At 38.1% G+C, this 25,268-nt stretch overlaps 1 protein-coding gene and 1 long non-coding RNA gene across 5 annotated transcripts in view; one reads left to right on the forward strand and one right to left on the reverse strand.

The window, feature by feature from the left end:
- fam13b (family with sequence similarity 13 member B) overlaps positions 1 to 16,440 on the forward strand; it is a 138,284-nt gene extending 121,844 nt beyond the window's left edge. For all 4 annotated transcript variants that reach the window (XM_042493280.2, XM_042493279.2, XM_042493281.2 and 1 more), the window contains 2 exons: positions 14,701 to 14,802; positions 16,061 to 16,440. In XM_042493280.2, the coding sequence (XP_042349214.2) occupies positions 14,701 to 14,802; positions 16,061 to 16,184 (226 nt within the window). In that variant the 3' untranslated portion in view covers positions 16,185 to 16,440. The remainder of the gene's footprint in view (positions 1 to 14,700; positions 14,803 to 16,060) is intronic.
- LOC148188852 (uncharacterized) lies at positions 1,335 to 16,175 on the reverse strand. The gene is made up of 3 exons (XR_015777208.1): positions 16,038 to 16,175; positions 14,462 to 14,553; positions 1,335 to 2,136 (listed from the first exon to the last, which is right to left on the reverse strand). It is a non-coding gene; the product is annotated as an uncharacterized LOC148188852 (long non-coding RNA).
- Positions 16,441 to 25,268: the final 8,828 nt, after the last annotated feature.

Here is a 25,268-nt window from a genome sequence, read left to right on the forward strand (position 1 = left end):
AATTTAGCATGTCCAAAAAATGACGAAAGAAGGCAATAGTATAGTATGGCGAAAAAGTCAAATTTTGACCCCTCCTAAAATGGCTGGAAACCACTTAGAATGACTTGTAGAGGCGTGTTATAGTATACAAAGTGGGAATTAAGTACAAAAAAGGCCCAAAACCTCATATTTTAGCATGTCCAAAAAATGACGAAAGAAGGCAATAGTATAGTATGGCGAAAAAAGTCAAATTTTGACCCCTCCTAAAAATGGCTGGAAACCACTTAGAATGACTTGTAGAGGCGTGTTATAGTATACAAAGTAGAAATACAGTACAAAAAAGGCCCAAAACCTCATATTTTAGCATGTCCAAAAATGACGAAGAAGGCAATAGTATAGTATGGCTAAAAAGTCAAATTTTGACCCCTCCTAAAATGGCTGGAAACCACTTAGAATGACTTGTAGAGGCGTGTTATAGTATACAAAGTGGGAATAAAGTACAAAAAAGGCCCAAAACCTCATGTTTTAGCATGTCCAAAAAATGACGAAAGAAGGCAATAGTATAGTATGGCGAAAAAGTCAAATTTTGACCCCTCCTAAAAATGGCTGGAAACCACTTAGAATGACTTGTAGAGGCGTGTTATAGTATACAAAGTAGAAATAAAGTACAAAAGGCTAAAACCTCATATTTTTAGCATGTCAAAAAAATGACGAAAGAAGGCAATAGTATAGTATGGCGAAAAAGTCAAATTTTGACCCCTCCTAAAAATGGCTGGAAACCACTTAGAATGACTTGTAGAGGCGTGTTTTAGTATACAAAGTGGGAATAAAGTGCAAAAAAGGCCCAAAACCTCATATTTTAGCATGTCCAAAAAATGACGAAAGAAGGCAATAGTATAGTATGGCGAAAAAGTCAAATTTTGACCCCTCCTAAAAATGGCTGGAAACCACTTAGAATGACTTGTAGAGGCGTGTTATAGTATACAAAGTAGAAATAAAGTACAAAAAAGGCCCAAAACCTCATATTTTAGCATGTCCAAAAAATGACGAAAGAAGGCAATAGTATAGTATGGCGAAAAAGTCAAATTTTGACCCCTCCTAAAAATGGCTGGAAACCACTTAGAATTACTTGTAGAGGCGTGTTATAGTATACAAAGTGGAAATAAAGTAGAAAAAAGGCCAAAAACCTCATATTTTAGCATGTCCAAAAAATGACGAAAGAAGGCAATAGTATAGTATGGCGAAAAAGTCAAATTTTGACCCCTCCTAAAAATGGCTGGAAACCACTTAGAATTACTTGTAGAGGCGTGTTATAGTATACAAAGTAGAAATAAAGTAGAAAAAAGGCCAAAAACCTCATATTTTAGCATGTCCAAAAAATGACGAAAGAAGGCAATAGTATAGTATGGCGAAAAAAGTCAAATTTTGACCCCTCCTAAAAATGGCTGGAAACCACTTAGAATGACTTGTACAGATGTCTCATAGCATAGAAAGTCAGAATAATGGACAGACAACCCAATACGTTAGCATGTCATGTCATCTCAACTGCATTTTATTTAGATTGGCCATTATCACAGAACAGGGTTTGCCTGAGAGGGCTTTACAGATTAAGGCATCCCTCTTCCCTTTGACCCTCTAATCATGTAAGGAAAATCTCACAAAACTGAACGCCTGTAACGGGGAAGTAAAAGGAAGAAACCTCAGGAATAGCGGCAGAGACTGATGAGGAATCCCTCTTCCAGGATGGACAACCGTGCAATAGATGTCGTAAATAACAACTTAAGTACAATCATGACAAAAATGTGACATATAACAATGAGGATAGGTGTAAAATTACTAAATTAACTCTATGATTATATTGTGTATGTTGATAAGAGTTCCATGCGTATATTCATCGTGGAGGCGTGGCTCATAATGATGGCAGTAGAGGGTTGCTCCAAGCATGACCACGGCACCGGCGCAACTAGGAACCTCACCAAAGGCGTGGCTTCAGAAAGGACCACAGCAGTGGCAAAACCAAGTCCACAGTCAGGGCGAGCCAGGGGTCCAGTATAAGTGCAGCCACAGGAAGTCCACGACCACAGGCAAAATCACAGCACCAGCATTGCGATCACCACGATGAAGCACAGCCAACGTTGCAACAAGGATCTGGGAAAACTGAAAGGCGAAAAAGGCAATAGTATAGTATGGCGAAAAAGTCAAATTTTGACCCCTCTTAAAAATGGCTGAAAAAAACTTAGAATGACTTGTAGAGGCATGTTATCATATACAAAGTGGGAATTAAGTACAAAAGAGGCCAAAAACCTCATAATTTAGCATGTCCAAAAAATGAGGAAGGAAGGCAATAGTATAGTATGGCGAAAAAAGTCAAATTTTGACCCCTCCTAAAAATTGCTGAAAACCACTTAGAATGACTTGTAGAGACGCGATATAGTATACAAAGTGGGAATAAAGTACAAAAAAGGCCAAAAACCTCATAATTTAGCATGTCCAAAAAATGACGAAAGAAGGCAATAGTATAGTATGGCGAAAAAAGTCAAATTTTGACCCCTCCTAAAAATGGCTGGAAACCACTTAGAATTACTTGTAGAGGCGTGTTATAGTATACAAAGTAGAAATAAAGTACAAAAAAGGCCCAAAACCTCATAATTTAGCATGTCCAAAAAATGACGAAAGAAGGCAATAGTATAGTATGGCGAAAAAGTCAAATTTTGACCCCTCCTAAAAATGGCTGGAAACCACTTAGAATGACTTGTAGAGGCGTGTTATAACATACAAAGTGGAAATAAAGTAGAAAAAAGGCCAAAAACCTCATAATTTAGCATGTCCAAAAAATGACGAAAGAAGGCAATAGTATAGTATGGCGAAAAAAGTCAAATTTTGACCCCTCCTAAAAATGGCTGGAAACCACTTAGAATGACTTGTAGAGGCGTGTTATAGTATACAAAGTGGGAATAAAGTACAAAAAAGGCCCAAAACCTCATATTTTAGCATGTCCAAAAAATGACGAAAGAAGGCAATAGTATAGTATGGCGAAAAAAGTCAAATTTTGACCCCTCCTAAAAATGGCTGGAAACCACTTAGAATGACTTGTACAGACGCGTTATAGTATACAAAGTGGGAATAAAGTACAAAAAAAGGCCCAAAACCTCATAATTTAGCATGTCCAAAAAATGACGAAAGAAGGCAATAGTATAGTATGGCGAAAAAGTCAAATTTTGACCCCTCCTAAAAATGGCTGGAAACCACTTAGAATTACTTGTAGAGGCGTGTTATAACATACAAAGTGGAAATAAAGTAGAAAAAAGGCCAAAAACCTCATAATTTAGCATGTCCAAAAAATGACGAAAGAAGGCAATAGTATAGTATGGCGAAAAAAGTCAAATTTTGACCCCTCCTAAAAATGGCTGAAAACCACTTAGAATAACTTGTAGAGGCGTGTTTTAGTATACAAAGTGGGAATAAAGTAGAAAAAAGACCAAAAACCTCATAATTTAGCATGTCCAAAAAATGACGAAAGAAGGCAATAGTATAGTATGGCGAAAAAGTCAAATTTTGACCCTCCTAAAATGGCTGGAAACCACTTAGAATGACTTGTAGAGGCGTGTTATAACATACAAAGTGGAAATAAAGTAGAAAAAGGCCAAAACCTCATAATTTAGCATGTCCAAAAAATGACGAAAGAAGGCAATAGTATAGTATGGCGAAAAAGTCAAATTTTGACCCCTCCTAAAAATGGCTGGAAACCACTTAGAATAACTTGTAGATACACATTATAGTATACAAAGTGGGAATAAAGTACAAAAAAGGCCCAAAACCTCATATTTTAGCATGTCCAAAAAATGACGAAAGAAGGCAATAGTATAGTATGGCGAAAAAAGTCAAATTTTGACCCCTCCTAAAAATGGCTGAAAACCACTTAGAATTACTTGTAGAGACGCATTATAGTATACAAAGTGGGAATAAAGTACAAAAAAGGCCCAAAACCTCATATTTTAGCATGTGCAAAAAATGACGAAAGAAGGCAATAGTATAGTATGGCGAAAAAGTCAAATTTTGACCCCTCCTAAAAATGGCTGAAAACCACTTAGAATAACTTGTAGACACGTGTTTTAGTATACAAAGTGGGAATAAAGTAGAAAAAAGACCAAAAACCTCATAATTTAGCATGTCCAAAAAATGACGAAAGAAGGCAATAGTATAGTATGGCGAAAAAAGTCAAATTTTGACCCTCCTAAAATGGCTGGAAACCACTTAGAATGACTTGTAGAGACGTTATAGTATACAAAGTGGAATAAAGTACAAAAAAGGCCAAAACCTCATAATTTAGCATGTCCAAAAAATGACGAAAGAAGGCAATAGTATAGTATGGCGAAAAAGTCAAATTTTGACCCCTCCTAAAAATGGCTGGAAACCACTTAGAATGACTTGTAGAGGCGTGTTATAGTATACAAAGTAGAAATAAAGTACAAAAAAGGCCAAAAACCTCATAATTTAGCATGTCCAAAAAATGACGAAAGAAGGCAATAGTATAGTATGGCGAAAAAGTCAAATTTTGACCCCTCCTAAAAATGGCTGGAAACCACTTAGAATAACTTATAGAGGTGTGTTATAGTATACAAAGTAGAAATAAAGTACAAAAAAGGCCAAAAACCTCATATTTTAGCATGTCCAAAAAATGACGAAAGAAGGCAATAGTATAGTATGGCGAAAATGTCAAATTTTGACCCCTCCTAAAAATGGCTGGAAACCACTTAGAATGACTTGTAGAGACGCGTTATAGTATACAAAGTGGGAATAAAGTACAAAAAAGGCCCAAAACCTCATATTTTAGCATGTCCAAAAAATGACGCAAGAAGGCAATAGTATAGTATGGCTTAAAAAAGTCAAATTTTGACCCCTCCTAAAATGGCTGAAACCACTTAGTATTTCTTGTAGAGGCGTGTTATAGTATACAAAGTAGAAATAAAGTACAAAAAAGGCCAAAAACCTCATAATTTAGCATGTCCAAAAAATGACGAAAGAAGGCAATAGTATAGTATGGCGAAAAAGTCAAATTTTGACCCCTCCTAAAAATGGCTGAAAACCACTTAGAATGACTTGTAGAGACGTGTTATAGTATACAAAGTAGGAATAAAGTACAAAAAAGGCCCAAAACCTCATATTTTAGCATGTCCAAAAAATGACGAAAGAAGGCAATAGTATAGTATGGCGAAAAAAGTCAAATTTTGACCCCTCCTAAAAATGGCTGGAAACCACTTAGAATAACTTATAGAGGTGTGTTATAGTATACAAAGTAGAAATAAAGTACAAAAAAGGCCCAAAACCTCATATTTTAGCATGTCCAAAAAATGACGAAAGAAGGCAATAGTATAGTATGGCTTAAAAAGGCAAATTTTGACCCCTCCTAAAAATGGCTGGAAACCACTTAGAATGACTTGTAGAGACGCGTTATAGTATACAAAGTGGGAATAAAGTACAAAAAAGGCCAAAACCTCATATTTTAGCATGTCCAAAAAATGACGAAAGAAGGCAATAGTATAGTATGGCGAAAAAGTCAAATTTTGACCCCTCCTAAAAATGGCTGGAAACCACTTAGAATAACTTGTAGAGGCGTGTTATAACATACAAAGTGGAAATTAAGTACAAAAAAGGCCAAAAATCTCATAATTTAGCATGTCCAAAAAATGACGAAGGAAGGCAATAGTATAGTATGGCGAAAAAGGTCAAATTTGACCCCTCCTAAAAATGGCTGAAAACAACTTAGAATGACTTGTAGAGACGTGTTATAGTATACAAAGTAGGAATAAAGTACAAAAGGCCAAAAACCTCATATTTTAGCATGTCCAAAAATGACGAAGAAGGCAATAGTATAGTATGGCGAAAAAGTCAAATTTTGACCCCTCCTAAAAATGGCTGGAAACCACTTAGAATTACTTGTAGAGGCGTGTTATAGTATACAAAGTGGAAATAAAGTAGAAAAAAGGCCAAAAACCTCATAATTTAGCATGTCCAAAAAATGACGAAGGAAGGCAATAGTATAGTATGGCGAAAAAAAGTCAAATTTTGACCCCTCCTAAAATTGGCTGAAAACCACTTAGAATAACTTGTAGATACACATTATAGTATACAAAGTAGAAATAAAGTACAAAAAGGCCAAAACCTCATATTTTAGCATGTCCAAAAATGACGAAAGAAGGCAATAGTATAGTATGAAAAAAAGGTCAAATTTGACCCCTCCTAAAAATGGCTGAAAACAACTTAGAATGACTTGTAGAGACGTGTTATAGTATACAAAGTAGGAATAAAGTACAAAAAAGGCCCAAAACCTCATATTTTAGCATGTCCAAAAAATGACGAAAGAAGGCAATAGTATAGTATGGCGAAAAAAAGTCAAATTTTGACCCCTCCTAAAAATGGCTGGAAACCACTTAGAATAACTTATAGAGGTGTGTTATAGTATACAAAGTAGAAATAAAGTACAAAAAAGGCCCAAAACCTCATATTTTAGCATGTCCAAAAATGACGAAGAAGGCAATAGTATAGTATGGCGAAAAAGTCAAATTTTGACCCCTCCTAAAATGGCTGAAAACCACTTAGAATAACTTGTAGACACGTGTTTTAGTATACAAAGTGGGAATAAAGTAGAAAAAAGACCAAAAACCTCATAATTTAGCATGTCCAAAAAATGACGAAAGAAGGCAATAGTATAGTATGGCGAAAAAGTCAAATTTTGACCCCTCCTAAAAATGGCTGGAAACCACTTAGAATGACTTGTAGAGACGCGTTATAGTATACAAAGTGGGAATAAAGTAGAAAAAAGACCAAAAACCTCATAATTTAGCATGTCCAAAAAATGAGGAAGGAAGGCAATAGTATAGTATGGCGAAAAAAGTCAAATTTTGACCCCTCCTAAAAATGGCTGAAAACCACTTAAAATGACTTGTAGAGGCGTGTTATAACATACAAAGTGGAAATTAAGTACAAAAAAGGCCAAAAATCTCATAATTTAGCATGTCCAAAAAATGACGCAAGAAGGCAATAGTATAGTATGGCTAAAAGTCAAATTTGACCCCTCCTAAAAATGGCTGGAAACCACTTAGAATAACTTGTAGAGGCGTGTTATAACATACAAAGTGGAAATAAAGTAGAAAAAAGGCCAAAAACCTCATAATTTAGCATGTCCAAAAAATGACGAAGGAAGGCAATAGTATAGTATGGCGAAAAAAAGTCAAATTTTGACCCCTCCTAAAAATGGCTGAAAACCACTTAGAATAACTTGTAGATACACATTATAGTATACAAAGTGGGAATAAAGTACAAAAAAGGCCCAAAACCTCATATTTTAGCATGTCCGAAAAATTACGAAAGAAGGCAATAGTATAGTATGGCGAAAAAGTCAAATTTTGACCCCTCCTAAAAATGGCTGGAAACCACTTAGAATTAATTGTAGAGGCGTGTTATAACATACAAAGTGGAAATAAAGTAGAAAAAAGGCCAAAAACCTCATAATTTAGCATGTCCAAAAAATGACGAAGGAAGGCAATAGTATAGTATGGCGAAAAAAGTCAAATTTTGACCCCTCCTAAAAATGGCTGAAAACCACTTAGAATAACTTGTAGAGACGCGTTATAGTATACAAAGTGGGAATAAAGTAGAAAAAAGACCAAAAACCTCATAATTTAGCATGTCCAAAAAATGAGGAAGGAAGGCAATAATATAGTATGGCGAAAAAAGTCAAATTTTGACCCCTCCTAAAAATGGCTGAAAACCACTTAAAATGACTTGTAGAGGCGTGTTATAACATACAAAGTGGAAATTAAGTACAAAAAAGGCCAAAAATCTCATAATTTAGCATGTCCAAAAAATGACGCAAGAAGGCAATAGTATAGTGTGGCGAAAAAAGTCAAATTTGACCCCTCCTAAAAATGGCTGAAAACCACTTAGAATAACTTGTAGAGATGCGTTATAGTATACAAAGTAGGAATAAAGTACAAAAAAGGCCCAAAACCTCATATTTTAGCATGTCCGAAAAATTACGAAAGAAGGCAATAGTATAGTATGGCGAAAAAGTCAAATTTTGACCCCTCCTAAAAATGGCTGGAAACCACTTAGAATTAATTGTAGAGGCGTGTTATAACATACAAAGTGGAAATAAAGTAGAAAAAAGGCCAAAAACCTCATAATTTAGCATGTCCAAAAAATGACGAAAGAAGGCAATAGTATAGTATGGCGAAAAAAGTCAAATTTTGACCCCTCCTAAAAATGGCTGAAAACCACTTAGAATAACTTGTAGAGATGCGTTATAGTATACAAAGTAGGAATAAAGTACAAAAAAGGCCCAAAACCTCATATTTTAGCATGTCCAAAAAATGACGAAAGAAGGCAATAGTATAGTATGGCGAAAAAGTCAAATTTTGACCCCTCCTAAAAATGGCTGGAAACCACTTAGAATTAATTGTAGAGGCGTGTTATAGTATACAAAGTAGAAATAAAGTACAAAAAGGCCAAAAACCTCATAATTTAGCATGTCCAAAAAATGACGAAGGAAGGCAATAGTATAGTATGGCGAAAAAAGTCAAATTTTGACCCCTCCTAAAAATGGCTGAAAACCACTTAGAATGACTTGTAGAGACGTGTTATAGTATACAAAGTAGAAATAAAGTACAAAAAGGCCAAAAACCTCATAATTTAGCATGTCCAAAAAATGACGAAAGAAGGCAATAGTATAGTATGGTGAAAAAGTCAAATTTTGACCCCTCCTAAAAATGGCTGAAAACCACTTAGAATTACTTGTAGAGACGCGTTATAGTATACAAAGTGGAAATAAAGGCCAAAAAAGGCCAAAAACCTTATAATTTAACATGTCCAAAAAACGACGAAAGAAGGAAATAGTATATCCATCCATCCATCCATTTTCTTCCGCTTATCCGGGGTCGGGTCGCGGGGGCAGCAGCCTAAGCAGGGAAACCCAGACTTCCCTCTCCCCGGCCACTTCGTCCAGCTCTTCCCGGGGGACCCCGAGGCATTCCCAGGCCAGCTGTGAGACGTAGTCTCTCCAGCGTGTCCTGGGTCTTCCCCGGGGCCTCCTACCGGTGGGACGTGCCCTGAACACCTCACCAGGGAGGCGTCCTGGAGGCATCCTAATTAGATGCCCAAGCCGCTTCATCTGGCTCTTCTCAATGCGGAGGAGCAGCGGCTCTACTCCGAGCTCCTCCTGGATGACCGAGCTTCTCACCCTATCTCTAAGGGAGAGCCCAGCCACCCTAGGGAGGAAACTCATTTCGGCCGCTTGTACCCGCGATCTTGTTCTTTCGGTCACTTCCCAAAGCTCATGACCATAGGTGAGGGTAGGAACGAAGATCGACTGGTAAATCGAGAGCTTTGCCTTTCGGCTCAGCTCCCTCTTCACCAAGACAGACCGGTGCAGAGTCCGCATTACTGCAGACGCTGCACCGATCCGCCTGTCGATCTCCCGTTCCATCCTTCCCTCACTCGTGAACAAGACCCCGAGGTACTTAAACTCCTCCACTTGGGGCAGGACTTCATCCCCGATCCGGAGGGGGCACGCCACCCTTTTCCAGCTGAGAACCATGGTCTCGGATTTGGAGGTGCTGATTCTCATTCCAGCCGCTTCACACTCGGCTGCGAACCGATCCAGTGAGAGCTGAAGGTCGCGGCCCAATGAAGCCAACAGGACCACATCATCTGCAAAGAGCAGAGACCTAATCCTGAGGTCACCAAACCGGACCCCCTTAAACACCCTGGCTGCGCCTAGAAATTCTGTCCATAAAAGTTATGAACAGAATCGACGACAAAGGGCAGCCCTGGCGGAGTCCAACCCTCACCGGAAACGAGTTCGACTTACTGCCGGCAATGCGGACCAAGCTCCGGCACCGGTCATACAGGGAACGGACAGCCCGTATCAGGGAGTCCGAAACCCCATATTCCCGGAGAACCCCCCACAGGACTCCCCGAGGGACACGGTCAAATGCCTTCTCCAAGTCCACAAAGCACATGTGGACTGGTTGGGCAAACTCCCAAGCACCCTCAAGGATCCTGCCAAGGGTCCAGAGCTGGTCCACAGTTCCACGACCGGGGCGAAAACCGCATTGCTCCTCCTGAATCCGGGGTTCGACTATCCGGCGGACCCTCCTCTCTAGTACCCCCGAATAGACCTTACCAGGGAGGCTGAGGAGTGTGATCCCCCTGTAGTTGGAACACACCCTCCGGTCCCCCTTCTTGAAAAGAGGGACCACCACCCCAGTCTGCCAGTCCAAGGGCACTGCCCCCAATGTCCACGCAATGTTGCAGAGTCGTGTCAGCCACGACCGCCCCACAACATCCAGGGCCTTGAGGAACTCCGGGCGGACCTCGTCCACCCCCGGGGCCCTGCCACCGAGGAGCTTTTTGACCACCTCAGCCCCAGAGATAGAGGAGCCCACCCCCGGGTCCCCAGGCCCTGCTTCCCCAATGGAAGGCGTGTCGGTGGGATTGAGGAGGTCTTCGAAGTATTCCTTCCACCGATCCACAACGTCCCGAGTTGAGGTCAGCAGCGCCCCGTCGCCACCATACACAGTGTTGACGGAGTACTGTTTCCCCCTCCTGAGACGCCGGATGGTGGTCCAGAACCTCTTCGAAGCCTCGCCGAACTCCTCCCATGCCCGGGTTTTCGCCTCAGCGACCGCCGCCACCGCACTCCGCTTGGCCTGTTGGTACCTGTCTGCTGCCTCCGGAGTCCCACAGGCCAAGAAGGCCCGATAGGACTCCTTCTTCAGCTTGTTGGCACCCCTTACCGCCGGTGTCCACCAGCGGGTTTGGGTGTTGCCGCCCCGACAGGCACCAACCACCTTACGGCCACAGCACCGGTCGGCCGCCTCAGCAATGGAGGCACAGAACACGGCCCACTCGGACTCAACGTCCCCAGCCTCCCCCGGGACATGGTCGAAGCTCTTCCGGAGGTGGGAGTTGAAGCTCCTTCTGACGGGAGACTCTGCCAGACGTTCCCAGCAGACCCCCACAATGCGCTTTGGGTCTGCCAGGTCTGACCGCGCCCTCCCCACCATCGGAGCCAACTCACCACCAGGTGGTGATCGGTTGACAGCTCCGCCCCTCTCTTCACCCGAGTGTCCAAGACATACGGCCGCAAGTCCAATGATACGACTACAAAGTCGATCATTGAACTGCGGCCTAGGGTGTCCTGATGCCAAGTGCGCATATGGACACCCTTATGCTTGAACATGGTGTTCGAACATGGTGGCGAGCACAGAAGTCCAATAACAAAACACCACTCGGGTTCAGATCGGGGGGGCCATTCCTCCCGATCACGCCCCTCCAGGTCTCACTGTCGTTGCCAACGTGAGCGTTGAAGTCCCCCAGCAGAACGAGGGAGTCCCCAGAAGGAGCACTCTCCAGCACCCCCTCTAAGGACCCCAAAAAGGGTGGATACTCTGAACTGCTGTTTGGACCATAGGCACAAACAACAGTCAGGATCCGTCCCCCAACCCGAAGGTGGAGGGAGGCTACCCTCTCATTCACCGGCGTAAACTCCAACGTACAGGCACCGAGCCGGGGGGGCAATAAGTATTGCCACCCCTGCCCGGCGCCTCACCAGTGGCAACTCCAGAGTGGAAGAGAGTCCATCCCCTCTCAAGAAGACTGGTTCCGGAGCCCAAGCCATGCGTCGAGGTGAGGCCGACTATATCTAGTCGGAACTTCTCAACCTCGCGCATCAGTTCAGGCTCCTTCCCCACCAGAGAGGTGACATTCCACGTCCCCAGAGCTAGCTTCTGCTGCCGAGGATCGGACCGCCAAGGTCGCGCCTTCGGCTGCCGCCCAGCTCACACTGCACCCGACCCCTACAGCCTCTCCTACAGGTGGTGAGCCCACGGGAAGGAGGTCCCATGTCACCTCTTCGGGCTGTGCCCGGCCGGGCCCCATGGGTAAAGGCCCGGCCACCAGGCGCTCGCCATCGAGCCCCACCCCCAGGCCTGGCTTCAGGGGGGGGCCCCAGTGACCCACGTCCAGGCGAGGGGAACTCTGAACCATTGATTGACATCATCATAGGGGTCTTGTGAGCTACACTTTGTCTGGTCCCTCCCCTAGGACCTGTTTGCCACGGGTGACCCTACCAGGGGCATGAAGCCCCCGACAACTGAGCTCCTAGGATCACTGGGACAAGCAAACCCCTCCACCACGATAAGGTGGTAGCTCAGGGAGGGGGGAAATAGTATAGTATGGCAAAAAAGTCAAATTTTGACCCCTCCTAAAAATGGCTGAAAACCACTTAGAATGACTTGTAGAGACGCGTTATAGTATACAAAGTGGGAATTAAGTACAAAAAAGGCCAAAAATCTCATAATTTAGCATGTCCAAAAAATGACGAAAGAAGGCAATAGTATAGTATGGCGAAAAAGTCAAATTTTGACCCCTCCTAAAAATGGCTGAAAACCACTTAGAATGACTTGTAGAGACGCGTTATAGTATACAAAGTGGGAATTAAGTACAAAAAAGGCCAAAAACCTCATAATTTAGCATGTCCAAAAAATGACAAAAGAAGGCAATAGTATAGTATGGCGAAAAAGTCAAATTTTGACCCCTCCCAAAAAATGGCTGAAAACCACTTAGAATGACTTGTAGAGACGCGTTATAGTATACAAAGTGGAAATAAAGGCCAAAAAAGGCCAAAAACCTTATAATTTAACATGTCCAAAAAATGACGAAAGAAGGCAATAGTATAGTATGGCGAAAAAGTCAAATTTTGACCCCTCCTAAAAATGGCTGAAAACCACTTAGAATGACTTGTAGAGACGCGTTATAGTATACAAAGTGGGAATTAAGTACAAAAAAGGCCAAAAACCTCATAATTTAGCATGTCCAAAAAATGACAAAAGAAGGCAATAGTATAGTATGGCGAAAAAGTCAAATTTTGACCCCTCCCAAAAAATGGCTGAAAACCACTTAGAATGACTTGTAGAGACGCGTTATAGTATACAAAGTGGGAATAAAGTCCAAAATCCTTATAATTTAGCATGTCCATAGCCTTGTATTGACACCTCATGGCATGAAATAAGTCAGATTTTGACATGACAAAAAAATGCATGTAAACGACATTTTATAGATTTAGAGAAGTAAGACATAAGAAGTAAATAAAGGCCAAAAATTTCCAAAAACTTCATAATTTTGCACGTAGAAAAAATGGCCAAGGAATGGCCATGTTTTTTTTGTGGTTTTCAGCTGACATATTTTGACATTCTTTGCCATACTGTAGATGCCATTTTCAGTCACTTTTTCGACATGTTATTTTATGGTGTTTTGGGGCGTTTTTGAAACCTCTTACAGCATGGCGTGTCTCAGTATGCCTTTTTCTTTGGTTTTATGTGGTTTTCAGCTGTTGTTAGGACATATTTTCATATTCTTCGCCATACTACAGTATGGCATTTTCGGTTGTTTTTTTTAGAATGCTATTTCCTGGTGTTAATAATAATAATTTTAATATTAAAGTTGATAATTTAGTATGTAAAAATGGCCAAAAACGACATTATAGTTTGCAGAGACACGTCATTGTATACAATGTCAAAAGAATGGTCGTAAACGCCATAGTATAGTATGTTAAAAAATGCCTGAAAACGATGTATTCCAGCTTATGGAGACACGTCATAGTACACATACAAAAATGACCCAAAATGTGAGAAAAACATTTTAGTATAGCATGTTGTCAAAAGTGACCCAAATGTGACAAAAAAATCATTTTAGAGTTTGTGATCAAAAACGAACCTAAAACACCATATTGTAGAATGTTGTCAAAAATTACCATAAACGTAATACTATAGTATGTGGTCAAAATGACCCAAAATGTGACAAAAAAGTAATAGTATGTTGTCAAAAATCACCCAAAATGTGACAATAAACATTGATGTATAGTATGTGATCAAAAATTCGGTGTGCTGGGTAGTTCAGTGATAGAGCATGCGCCCCATATACGGAGACTACGTGTCTTTGCTGCAGCGGCCCCGGGTTTGAATCCGACTGTTGGCCCTTCGCTTCATGTCATCCCCACTTTCTCACCCCTGTTTTCTGTCCTCTCTCTAGCTTTCCTATCTAATAAAGTCTGAAAAAATGACCGAAAATGTGAGAAAAATGTCTTGGTATATAGTATGTGGTCAAAAATGACCCCAAAACATCAAAGTGTAGTATCTGGTCAAAAATGACCCCAAAATGTCATAGCAAAGTATGTCCTCAAAAATGACCCAAAATGACAGCATAATAGTATGTGGTCAAAAACGACCCCAAAAAGTCACAGTATAGTATGTCATCAAAAATTACCCAAAATGACTGCAAAACGTCATAGCATAGTTTGTGGTCAAAAATGACCCCAAAATGTGACAAAAACGCCATAGTATAGTATGTGGTCAAAATACAAAAATGTCACAGTACAGTAAGTCCCGTCAGCACCTTAAGTTGGTACATCCAGGTGTCTTACCTGGATGTGCTCCTTCATGTCCCACAGCGACCTCACTTCCTGTCCTCCTTTTCTCTCTTGACTCTTATTTTATGTCGAGATCCAAATGATTTCTGTTGAAAAAACAACACATTTTAAGTATTTTTGTACTAAAGGTCTTCAGTCGGTGTATATTACATTGACACTCGTATGTGAGTTAAACTGTAGTTTCGGTATCACTGCAGCTTCTGTAACAATGCTCTCGTGTTCGTAACCTTCAGGCCAGAGCTGCTGGAACAGCTGTGGAAGGCCAGAGCAGAGAAGAAGAAGCTGAGGAAGACCATCCGAGAGTTTGAGGAAGACTTCTATCAGCATAATGGAAGGTAGGTCGAAGGCACTCGCATACAAACAGAAGGATTTTAGATGTTTAGGATTTTAGGAAGTTTCTCAGACTTTAGGCTTTTAAAGGACTTTATCTAGATTTTAGGATGTTTCTCAAATTTTAGGACATTTCAAAGATTTTAGCATGTTTCTAAGATTTTAGGATGTTTCCAGGATTTTAGGACATTTCAAAGATTTTAGCATGTTTCTAAGATTTTAGGATGTTTCTAGGATTTTAGGACATTTTCAGATTTTAGGATGTTTCCAGGATTTTAGGACATTTTCAGATTTTAGGATGTTTCCAGGATTGTAGGACATTTTCAGATTTTAGGATGTTTCTCGAATTTCAAGCATTTCAAAGATTTTAGGTTTTTTTTCTAGGATTTTAGGACATTTCTCAGATTTTAGGATATTTCTAGTATTTTAGGATGTTTCTCAAATTTTAGCACATTTAAAAGATTTTAGGATGTTTCTAGTATTTTAGGACATTTCTGAGATTTTAGCATTTTTCCAGGATTTTAGAACATTTAAAAGATTTTAGGATGTTTCTCGAATTTTAGGATGTTTCTAGTATTTTAGGACATTTCAAAGATTTTAGCATGTTTCTAATATTTTAGGATGTTTCAAAGATTTGAGGATGTACTCTTTAGTGGCCTCTAGTGGCCTCCAGTGGCTTTCACATACACAAAAAAGAAATCATGGAAATACATTTCTTTTTCCACATTTTAATTAATTTATTTTCTGTTCTAGGTCTAAATAAATGCTTACATTTTCCACTTTTAGAAAAACCACTGAATAATTAAATTAAACTTAACTAAAATTTGTGTCTGGCACCTTTTCTTCTATTTTTTTTTTTTTTTGAGTTTTGCTTGCTGGACTAGTTATGCATTACAAACCCAAAATTCTCAGATGAAAATAGAGAATTTCACAGTTTGTAAAAGATTTATTTGCTTTAACTGCCAACTCTAGAAAGTGAATTGCCAAAATGTAAAACATATTTTTAAATACTTATTTAGACAAATAATGTTGATAGTCTTATTTAGACTTAATAGGCTAAAAACTGTTACATTAACTATAAGGCTCAAATATGTTTTGCGGCCCCAGACAGGTTTTTAAAAATGATTTTTGGTCAAAAATGGCTCTTTTGATTGTAAAGGTCGCTGAAACAGCCCCGCAGAGACCATTAGAGGCTCAGTCTGAGGTCTGAAAGTAAGATTGTGTCATTTAGAGGACTCACTGTGTCTCCTCTCTCCGCCGTAGAAACGTTCAGAAGGAGGACCGCGTGCCGATGCTGGAGGAGTACAGGGAGTACAAGAGGATCAAGGCCAAACTCCGCTTGCTGGAGGTTCTCATCAGCAAACAGGACTCCTCCAAATCCATCTAGACGACCCGCCCTCCACAAACACCAGCTGCCACCGCACACATCGGCTGTCATCACTGCTGCGAGGACCCGCCCAGGCCGCCATCCCGCCCGGGAGGGAGCGCAGTAACCACGTCACATGGCTTCCCTGGAAGTAGAGACTCTCCGTCAGACTTCACGACCTCCAGATGGCGTGTTGCATTCATGTCATGAAAAAAAAAAAGTGACTTGCTGGTTCAGAGTTACAGGACAAAATGTTGTGATTAAACTTCTGTGGAAAGACTGTTGTTCGAGTTTTCTCACTGTGTAGAAAAACTACATCTCAAGACGTTTTTAATATTTAAATCAGCCAAATCTTTGTGGAACAAAAGTAAAGACAAATAGGCTAAATCATTTTTAGCTGCTTTTACATCCTGACAGTGTGGTCTTAAAGTTTTTTGCTGAAAAAAACCCCATGAGTGAATAATATATGCATTGAAAAATCTAGCAATTTTAAGCATTTTGATGACAAAATCATTACATTTGTTTGATAGATTTAAGATTATATGACATTTTTTGTTGGTAATAATGCCATATTAGTGATCTTTTGCCAAAACTCTCAGCCTTGGAGTTTAATTAACCACTTTGAGGATGTAAGATGTGCGTTTTTACAACTGTTTTTCCATGACATGAATGCAGCACCACCAGTTAAATTTAAAATCACTCACGTCAGCCGCAGCTGATCCTCCGCTGCCTCGTCTCGACTGCATTTCATCGTTAAGCTGCAGAATAGAAACATGGAGAAAAAGGAAACATCATCATCACCAACGTGACTCAAGACTTTGCACTCGTCTTTTCGTTTCCTCGTCTTCTGAGAGGAAAAAAAAACATTCTGACTTTTTAATTTCAGAACTTTTCTTATTGTCGATCTTTGTGTTTTTTTCTTTCATGCTGAGGAATCTTATCGGACAGCTCGAAGACTGGCATTTTAGACGCTCTTCACCCGAGACTTGTTTCTTTCTTTGGGACGTCGCACTGTGTGAAAAGTCCCTCTGTCGCCTCTTTTCGGGGGAGTCACGGTTTCTTAAAGCGGCCTCCTTGGCGCGAGGAGGTTTTATTCTGTCTGTAAAACTCCATCAAACATCCTGGATGCTTCACACATTCTGACTGATTTTAAATCCGTTCACAAGTTTAAAAACAAGTTTGTGCGTGTATTGTTAAAAAAAAAAAGTGTAAACATACATGTTTGTGAGACACTGCTGTTCACGTTTTTCTTGAATGAAAAGAATATGTGTCGTACTCCGAGGAAAAAAATAACTGTATTAACTCCCAGTGTGATCTCGGAGCTTTGTGAAAGACTTTTCTTTTCAGTCATTTCTGTATTTTAGCGTTTTCTCCATTTTGGCAACATTTGTCAGTGAGATGTCCACACGGTTGGTATACAGTGGTGTTTCTCCTTTGAAATAACTCTGAACTTTGTTTCCTGTGAGAACTGAACGGCAGCTCATAGGAAACAGTCGTTCTCAGATTCGGAGATTGCTGCAGAAATTATTTGGAAAATTCTGCACAATTTTTAGTGACTGTTTTCCTCGTGTTTTTTTTTTTTTTTTTTCACGTGTCTCTTCACTTCAGTTTGCTGCATGGTGTCCTGAGGGATTATGGGTGATAAATGCGAAGGAGAGGAGCCAGTATCTGGTCCACGCTGTTGCAGTTTCTTTGAAACCAAAAGCATGTTAGCGACAGGAAGTGGCAGTCTGAGGGAGTTCAGTATCAGCGCAGTTTGATAGAGTTTTCTGGATATCAGTCGGAAGTTGCTGTGCAGCTGATGAGACTGAAGAACCGATAGAGCTCTGGTGGTCCGGGTTCGCTGTATCGTATCGATGAGGTGCCAACACTGCCCGCACTGATTTTAAACAGAGAAAAAGCTCTGTACGTAGTTAACTGATGTTTTTTCCCGACTGGTGAGTCAGTGCCGACGGTCCGAGGGAGGGGAGGAGTTTAAATCTGCGTTTTCTTGGGTTGAGTCTGCAGTCCCAGTGGAGTTTCATTTCCTGCTGGCAGGTAAAATGAGGGCAGGTGAAAAGTCAAAAAAGGCAAAAGTTTGTCCTCTTCATTTCTCTTCTTGCAGAGGCCATGTCGTCTTGTGTCAGACAGGAGTCGAGAGGTCACAGTGGGATTTGAAATGCAGGACGAAGAATTTTCCAACTATGGCTGAACTTTGGCTTTAGCTGGCGAGTTTGTGAACGGGCTGTTCGGCAGGTGCAGTTCTGTTATCAGAACCTCTTCGGCTCGTTGCTTGTAAGATGTTTCAGGCCAAAAAAAGACAAAGTAGTGCTTTTCTGTGGCGTACATTCGCCTGCCAGAATCAAAGTGGACTGCAGTGTTTTGTCTGTAATCGGACGGCAGATGTGACGGTTTGAAATCAGAGTTTTGAATGAGTCCGTGTTTTTTGAGTGCTTGTGAAGAATACGCGGGAGGGTGCAGTGCGTTTGTAGGGACGGTTAAGTTTGTAGGGTTGATGTAAAAAGATGTTATTTGCACAGCATTCACAGAATGCAGCCCTTTTGTGTTTTTTCATTTGTTATTTCTAAAAATGAAGCACTACTTCTATACAAATATAAATATATACTGTACATAAACAAAACACCCGAAGGAATGAATGTCAGAAATGTTTAAATTATTTCAAACATTACGTTTGGCCCCCTTTGGTTCATTATATTTGTGATGCCCTGAGAATGTGTTTTTTTATTATTATAAATATTGCTATTGCTATCATAACCATTATTTTTCGTGATAATGACAATAATAATAATCCTTTTGTATCTACTCACAAACTGTAAATCCAGCTGTAGAAGTTAGTCTGGCACTGTGCGTGGCTAATCAAACCTGAACCTGCTCCGTTTCCTCAGTTATTTTTGTCGCTCTGTGTAATATAAGCTAATATAGAAGCAGTACTGTAGTGAGCTTGCATGGCAAAAGAGAACATAATAGTATGAATAACATGATGTATTGTTTATATTATTTGTGCCATGAAGAAGCAGCAATAATAAAGGTTTGCGTGGAGGCGTCGCAGTCGGGTTTTGGGAAATGATGTGTGGGATCGACTGTGTGTGAATATTTGAGGTACAATTCTTTTTTAAAGTCCAGTTGCTTTCAGCCTAACACACATTGTCACACACTCTGCTTACACAGTGTGTTTTTACCACTGTTGTCAGCATAATGTTCATGTTGGCGCTGCTGAAAAACCAAAAAAAGGATAAAATTTGAAGGTGAACAGGGAATAAGGAGGCAATGGCAGATGCATCGTATCTGAAAACATTCCAGTTTTTATCATCATTAAAAAAGTGGAAACAGTCCATTGTCAATCTCTGAAGGGCTTTTCTTTAAATCTTTTTTTTTTTTTTTGAGTCTAACAGGGTGAACACTTGATTTGTTTTGGCGCCACAACTTTGAAATGGACTTTTACATTGTGCCTGCAGCAGAGTGGTAAAATTCACGTTGTAAACTGTAAATGTATTCTGTCTCTGTCAGTGTACAGTATGTTTCATCTCACACTTACCCATCGGACATGCATGGTTGTCTCACACACGTGGAAATCACAGCGGAAGTTTCTGTCAAAGATGTCTCACAGTCTCCGCTCCACCTGGAAATGTTAAAGAAACGATCAGTTTTTTTGGTCAAAAACCAAAGCAGAGATGATAAAATATATTTTACAAGTCTGTGAGGAGATTACTGAGTTAAGAGCATCTTTGAATCTTTAAAATTTAAAGGAGAAGTAGTATTTTGCTATCGTGTGATCTGCAGTTAAAGAATGAGGGAAAAAAAAAACTTCCTGACATCTCTGACAGTAAATTTGTCTGTAGATTTCTGTGGCCAGAGGTTTATCGCTCCCTCCGGGTCATCTTCATGTGATACTGTGTTTTATCGCATCAATATATTGTATGTGCGTATGTATCTATAAATGTTTTCTTACTTTGTGAATGCTTTTTTCTGTTTTTCTTCATTAACAAAAAGGATGAGAAAATACAATCAGTAACAAACATTTACACATTAAAAAATAAAATTTACAAGCTTGCCACATCAGATCTCTTGTGTCTTGAGTCAAATTAACTGTCAGGAGTGTGAGGAGCTCGATGGTATAATGTGTCATAAAACGACACGAAAAAGTCACAATATAGCAGGTTATAAAAAAAACTGCATCAAAAAGTCATCGTATAGTATGTCGCAAAAGGGCATAGTATCATGTCAAAAACAGGCAGAGTACGAAATGCCAAAAACCTAAAAAAAAAAGTATGATATGAAACTCACAGTATGTCAAAAAATGTAAAAAAAAAAAAAAAAATCATATGTCAAAAAACTGTGTAAAAAGTCATTGTATAGTATGCCCAAAAAAAGTCATATAATAATATGTTGTAAACAGTAAATATATATCATAGCACAGTTTGTTTACAAATGTCCTAAAAACAGCCAAAGTGTGGTATGTCAAAAAATTCAGATTCAGATTCAGATTCAGACAACTTTATTATCCCAAAGGGCAATTCAGTTTTGCAGTCCACCAGACCATACACACATCCAGCACACAGCGGTAAGAAAAGAAAAAAAAAAAGCAACACAAAAAAAAAAAAAAAAAGAAAGAAAAGTCAAAAAAAATGTGTTAGTGTAGTATCTAAAATAAAATGTCCAAAACAGTCAAAGTATTGTATATCAAAAAATGTTCCAAAAAACAGTCATAATATAGTATGTCAAATATTTCATAGTATAGCATGGCAAAAAATAACTCATAGGAGTGTGCAGGAAAACGTCAAAGAGTTCATAGAGCAGTATGCTGAATAATGTTTTTAAAAAAAAAGTCATAGTATCACTATACTATGACTTTTTTTGACATTTTGTCAAAGTCATAAAAATGTAAAAAATGTTGTAAAAAAAAAAAAAGGTTATACTTCAGTATTCCAAAAAAGAAATAAAATAAAATTTCTCTTTTTTTAGTCACAATATAGTATATCAAAAAAGTCACAGTACCATATATCATAATATAGTGTGTCTAAAATTGCCCAAATAGTTATTGTATATTATGTCATGAACTATAAAAAGCAAAAAGTAAAAAATCATAGCATAGCACATTAAAAAATGTCCAAAAACAGTTAAAGTAGTACATTAAAGTATGTCAAAAAAATGTAAAAAATAAAATAAAATAAAATAAATTCTATCATAGTATGTCAAAAAATGTAAATAAATAAAATTATAGCATAGTATGTCAAAAAATGTCTAAAAAATAACTCATAGGAGAGTATGTTGAAAAATAGCAGATTTTGTCAAAAAATGTAAAACCAAAAGTCGCAGTATGAAAAAATGTTAAAAGATGTCACAGTACAATATGTTGAAACATTTTTAAAAATATGTCATCGTATAGTATACTGAAATCAGTCATACATTTTTTGAGAAACTATGTTGAAAAAGTTGTAAAAGTTATGTTGTAAACTGTTAAAAACAAATTTAGAGTAAAGAATGTCCAAAAAACAGTCATAGTATGGTTTTTCAAAAAATGTCCTAGTATAGTAAGACAAAAAATGTCCCAAAAATAAGCATAGTACAGCATTCCATTCATTTATTCAACCTTTATTTAACCGCATCAAAAAATGTCATAGTAGGGGCGCCTGGTGGCTCAGTGGACAGAGCGGCGCCCCATGTGCAGAGGCCGTGTCCTCGCCGCAGCGGCCGCAGGTTCGAGTCCGGCCTCGGCCCTTTGCTGCATGTCTCCCCCTCTCCTTCTACCTCTTTCACACTCACACTGTCCTATCAGTTAAAGGCAATAAAAGCCAAAAAAAAACTAAAAAAAAAGAATCTTAAACAAAAAATCATAGTATAATATCGCAAAAAAGGGGAAAAAAAAGTCATAGAATAGTGTGTCGAATAATGTCCAACAAAGAAGTCGTAGTATAGCATGTCAGAAATACTTCCTTGTAAAGTATGTAAAAAAAAATGACACATACATTTGTTGAAAAATGTTTAACAAATACCATTATATAGCATGACATGAAAATGTTAAAGTAGACAATGTCTTAAAATGTCCAAAAAAGTGTCAGTATAGTATGTCAAAAAATGTAAAAGAAAAAAAAGCTCATAGTATCGTATGTAAAAAAAAATCATATTATAGGATGACATAAAGAAGTAATATAAAATATTCTTATTAAGTACCTTAAAAAAAACAAAAAAACATTTCAGACAGCAGAGTCGAACATAATTTCCACAAATCAAATAAACTACAGGGATTTATTCTTAAATAATGTTTTACTCAGTTCTTTTCTAAACTAAATTAATTAACTCTGTGCATCTACCCTTTAACGAATAAAGGTTAAATAAATAAATTATGTTGATATATCCATAAATTACCAAATTAAATCTGGAACAACTCAAAACAACCAATGAAAACATTAATATTTCCAAATATATATAGGTTACTTTTAAAGTTTTGACATTATTTTATTTATTATTATTTATTTATTCTCTGCCTGAGGAGATCAGACATGCCAACTCACTGCCAGCTTATAAATCATCATTTAAAAAATATTTTTACAGGAAAGCTTTTTATTCTAATGACTTATTTGTACATTTTAATTTGGAAATTTTGTGTTTTATATCAATTATACTTTTATTTTAGCCCCTAACATTGTTTTATTTACTATACTTTGTATATTTCTTTGTATATTCTTATGCACTTTGTAAAGCACTGTAACTTTGTTTAGATAAGTGCTATACAAATGTTATTATTATTATTATTATTATTGTTAAATCCCTGTTATTGTGAGTAATAACATGCATTATAACCTGGCGTCCTCTAGTGGAAAACAGCAGTACAAGGTAAAGATATAAAGAAAAGTGGAGTATGAACAAGTATAAAAAGTAAAGTACTCACTATAGGCAGCCAAAATTAACTGTATTGTTGTCAGATTATTATTAGCTACAGTATTACTTACAGTTCATTTCAATGTAGTAGCTGGCTGCAAAAGAGCAATAACAATGTAATGTATTAAATGCTCATTATTGGGTTTTTTTTTTGTTTTCTTTTTTCATTTTAATTTTTACCAACAAGTATACTATAAATGTTGCTGGTGAGTATTGTTATCTGTATTTTTTAATATTAATCTGCAAAAATTACTTGTAGGAAAACTGCTAAAGGTATCAAATAAATTATAATAATTTCCTAATAATAATGCGGAGTAGAAGTATGGTGGTAAGGTAGCATGAAATCAAAATACTCAGTGAATTATTTACTCAGTATTTGAGTTAAGGTAGGCCTACTTTGTTACTTTATGCCACATAAAACAGAAATTCATTAAAAATATTACAAACACCTGTGATTTTCGACACGTTAAAGTTTGCAAAAAGTGATTCAAACACATGAGAAATGAGACTTGTATCACGTGCACCAAAACACCAAACCAAGCAGTCCCGTTATTAAACAAAGGTGCGGATGTCGGTCCTGAAATGTAATTACAGGAGATTAAGTGACGTAAATAAAAAGACATTAAAATTTTCAATTCATAATGAATTTAGAAAAACTCACCTGCTGCTGTTTGAGCTCCACAGATGAGCCGCTGAGTCCAGCTAACGTGTCCCGCTCAGACTGAAATAAAAATAAACAAAATATAATTGTTAGAAGTTTATTGGCATTTTAATCATTAAAATTTCAGCTATATGGAAACGTTTCTTTGACCTGTAACACCTGTTGTTCCCGTCGATCAAACACCAAAGACCACGCCCACCGAGGAGACGTCACAGCCTGATCGATATCTGAAAAAAAGAGAAAAATGAATCACTTTATTTTTAACCCAAAATATAAATCATCACATTTAAGAACATAGCAGCGCTGATTACAAGACACAAAAAATAAAATATACAGATAATTATTTTACTGAGTGACATAAAGTGACATGTTTTCTACTTAATTATTTAAATGTAAATATTTTCTCACAATTTTTTTAAAGCATTGAATGAAAAAATCACAAACTGATGTCAGACAGTGTGATGGACTCACCTGACAAATACTGAGCATCAGGTGAAGGTAAAAACGTGCCAAAGAGCACTCAGCTGAAAGAGACAGCAGGTACCCCCCCCCCCACACACACACACACACACACACACACACACACACACACACACACACACACACACACACACCACACATATACTGTGAAATAGCTTTGCATATTAACTGTAAATGTGTTATATGAGGTATATTTTGTACAGTTCTCTTATTCTTCCATATTTCAGTTTTTGCTCCGCAGTGTTATAACACGTTTTTGACTGATAATAAACCTTTGCATGTGTGACAGAACAGAGCAGTACGACTTATTACCATGTCAGAGGACATACTCACAGACTGTTTATCAGCTCACGTGTTGAAATTTAAACATCATTAGTCATGTTTAAAGCCAGAAACAGATTATTTCACAAAAATCTACAGAGATGGTTCATATTTAAACATTAAAATTACTTAAAAATAATGCAGAAACGTTTTTTGGAGCAATTTAATTTTCACTAACAACTTAAAATGTGTCCTCAGTTATAGTAACAGTACATAATGAAATTATTTTTCAATAATTTGAAAAACCCAATTAAATTTTGAATTAAATACTAAATAACAATAATTGTGAAGACAACAAAACGTGTACCATGGGTTTTTGTTTGTTTTTTGAAATAACAAAAACTACACTTTCACAAGGATACGATGCTGCAAAAGGCAAAATATGCTGTATAAAGTAATAATTTTAAACTCCTTTTAACAGCACTGGAAAAGCATTTTTGGACACTTGTTCTTGTTTTTAGTGTTTTTAATCTGGCACTTTTACTTAAATGCTGTACGTACTATATTGATAAATCTGTCTGTAACTAATTTATATTTTATGTTGTCCAAAATAGTCCTCTCTTGAGAACGAGACCCCGTGTATCAATGAGATTACCTGTATAAATAAAGATTAAATAAAATTAAAACGCTTAATTAATTATTTGGGTTTTTTTAAAGATATATTTACATTTTTTTAAAGGGGAAAAAAACAATAATTTGGAGGCCCGTCTGCAGTAACTTTAAGGACGGTCCTTGAAGATCCAAAAGAATAATAATAAAAATTC

The sequence above is a fragment of the Plectropomus leopardus genome, chromosome 8, assembly GCF_026936395.1.
Source record: "Plectropomus leopardus strain MGB_pleo_1.0 chromosome 8, ASM2693639v1, whole genome shotgun sequence".
NCBI lineage: Eukaryota > Metazoa > Chordata > Actinopteri > Perciformes > Serranidae > Plectropomus > Plectropomus leopardus.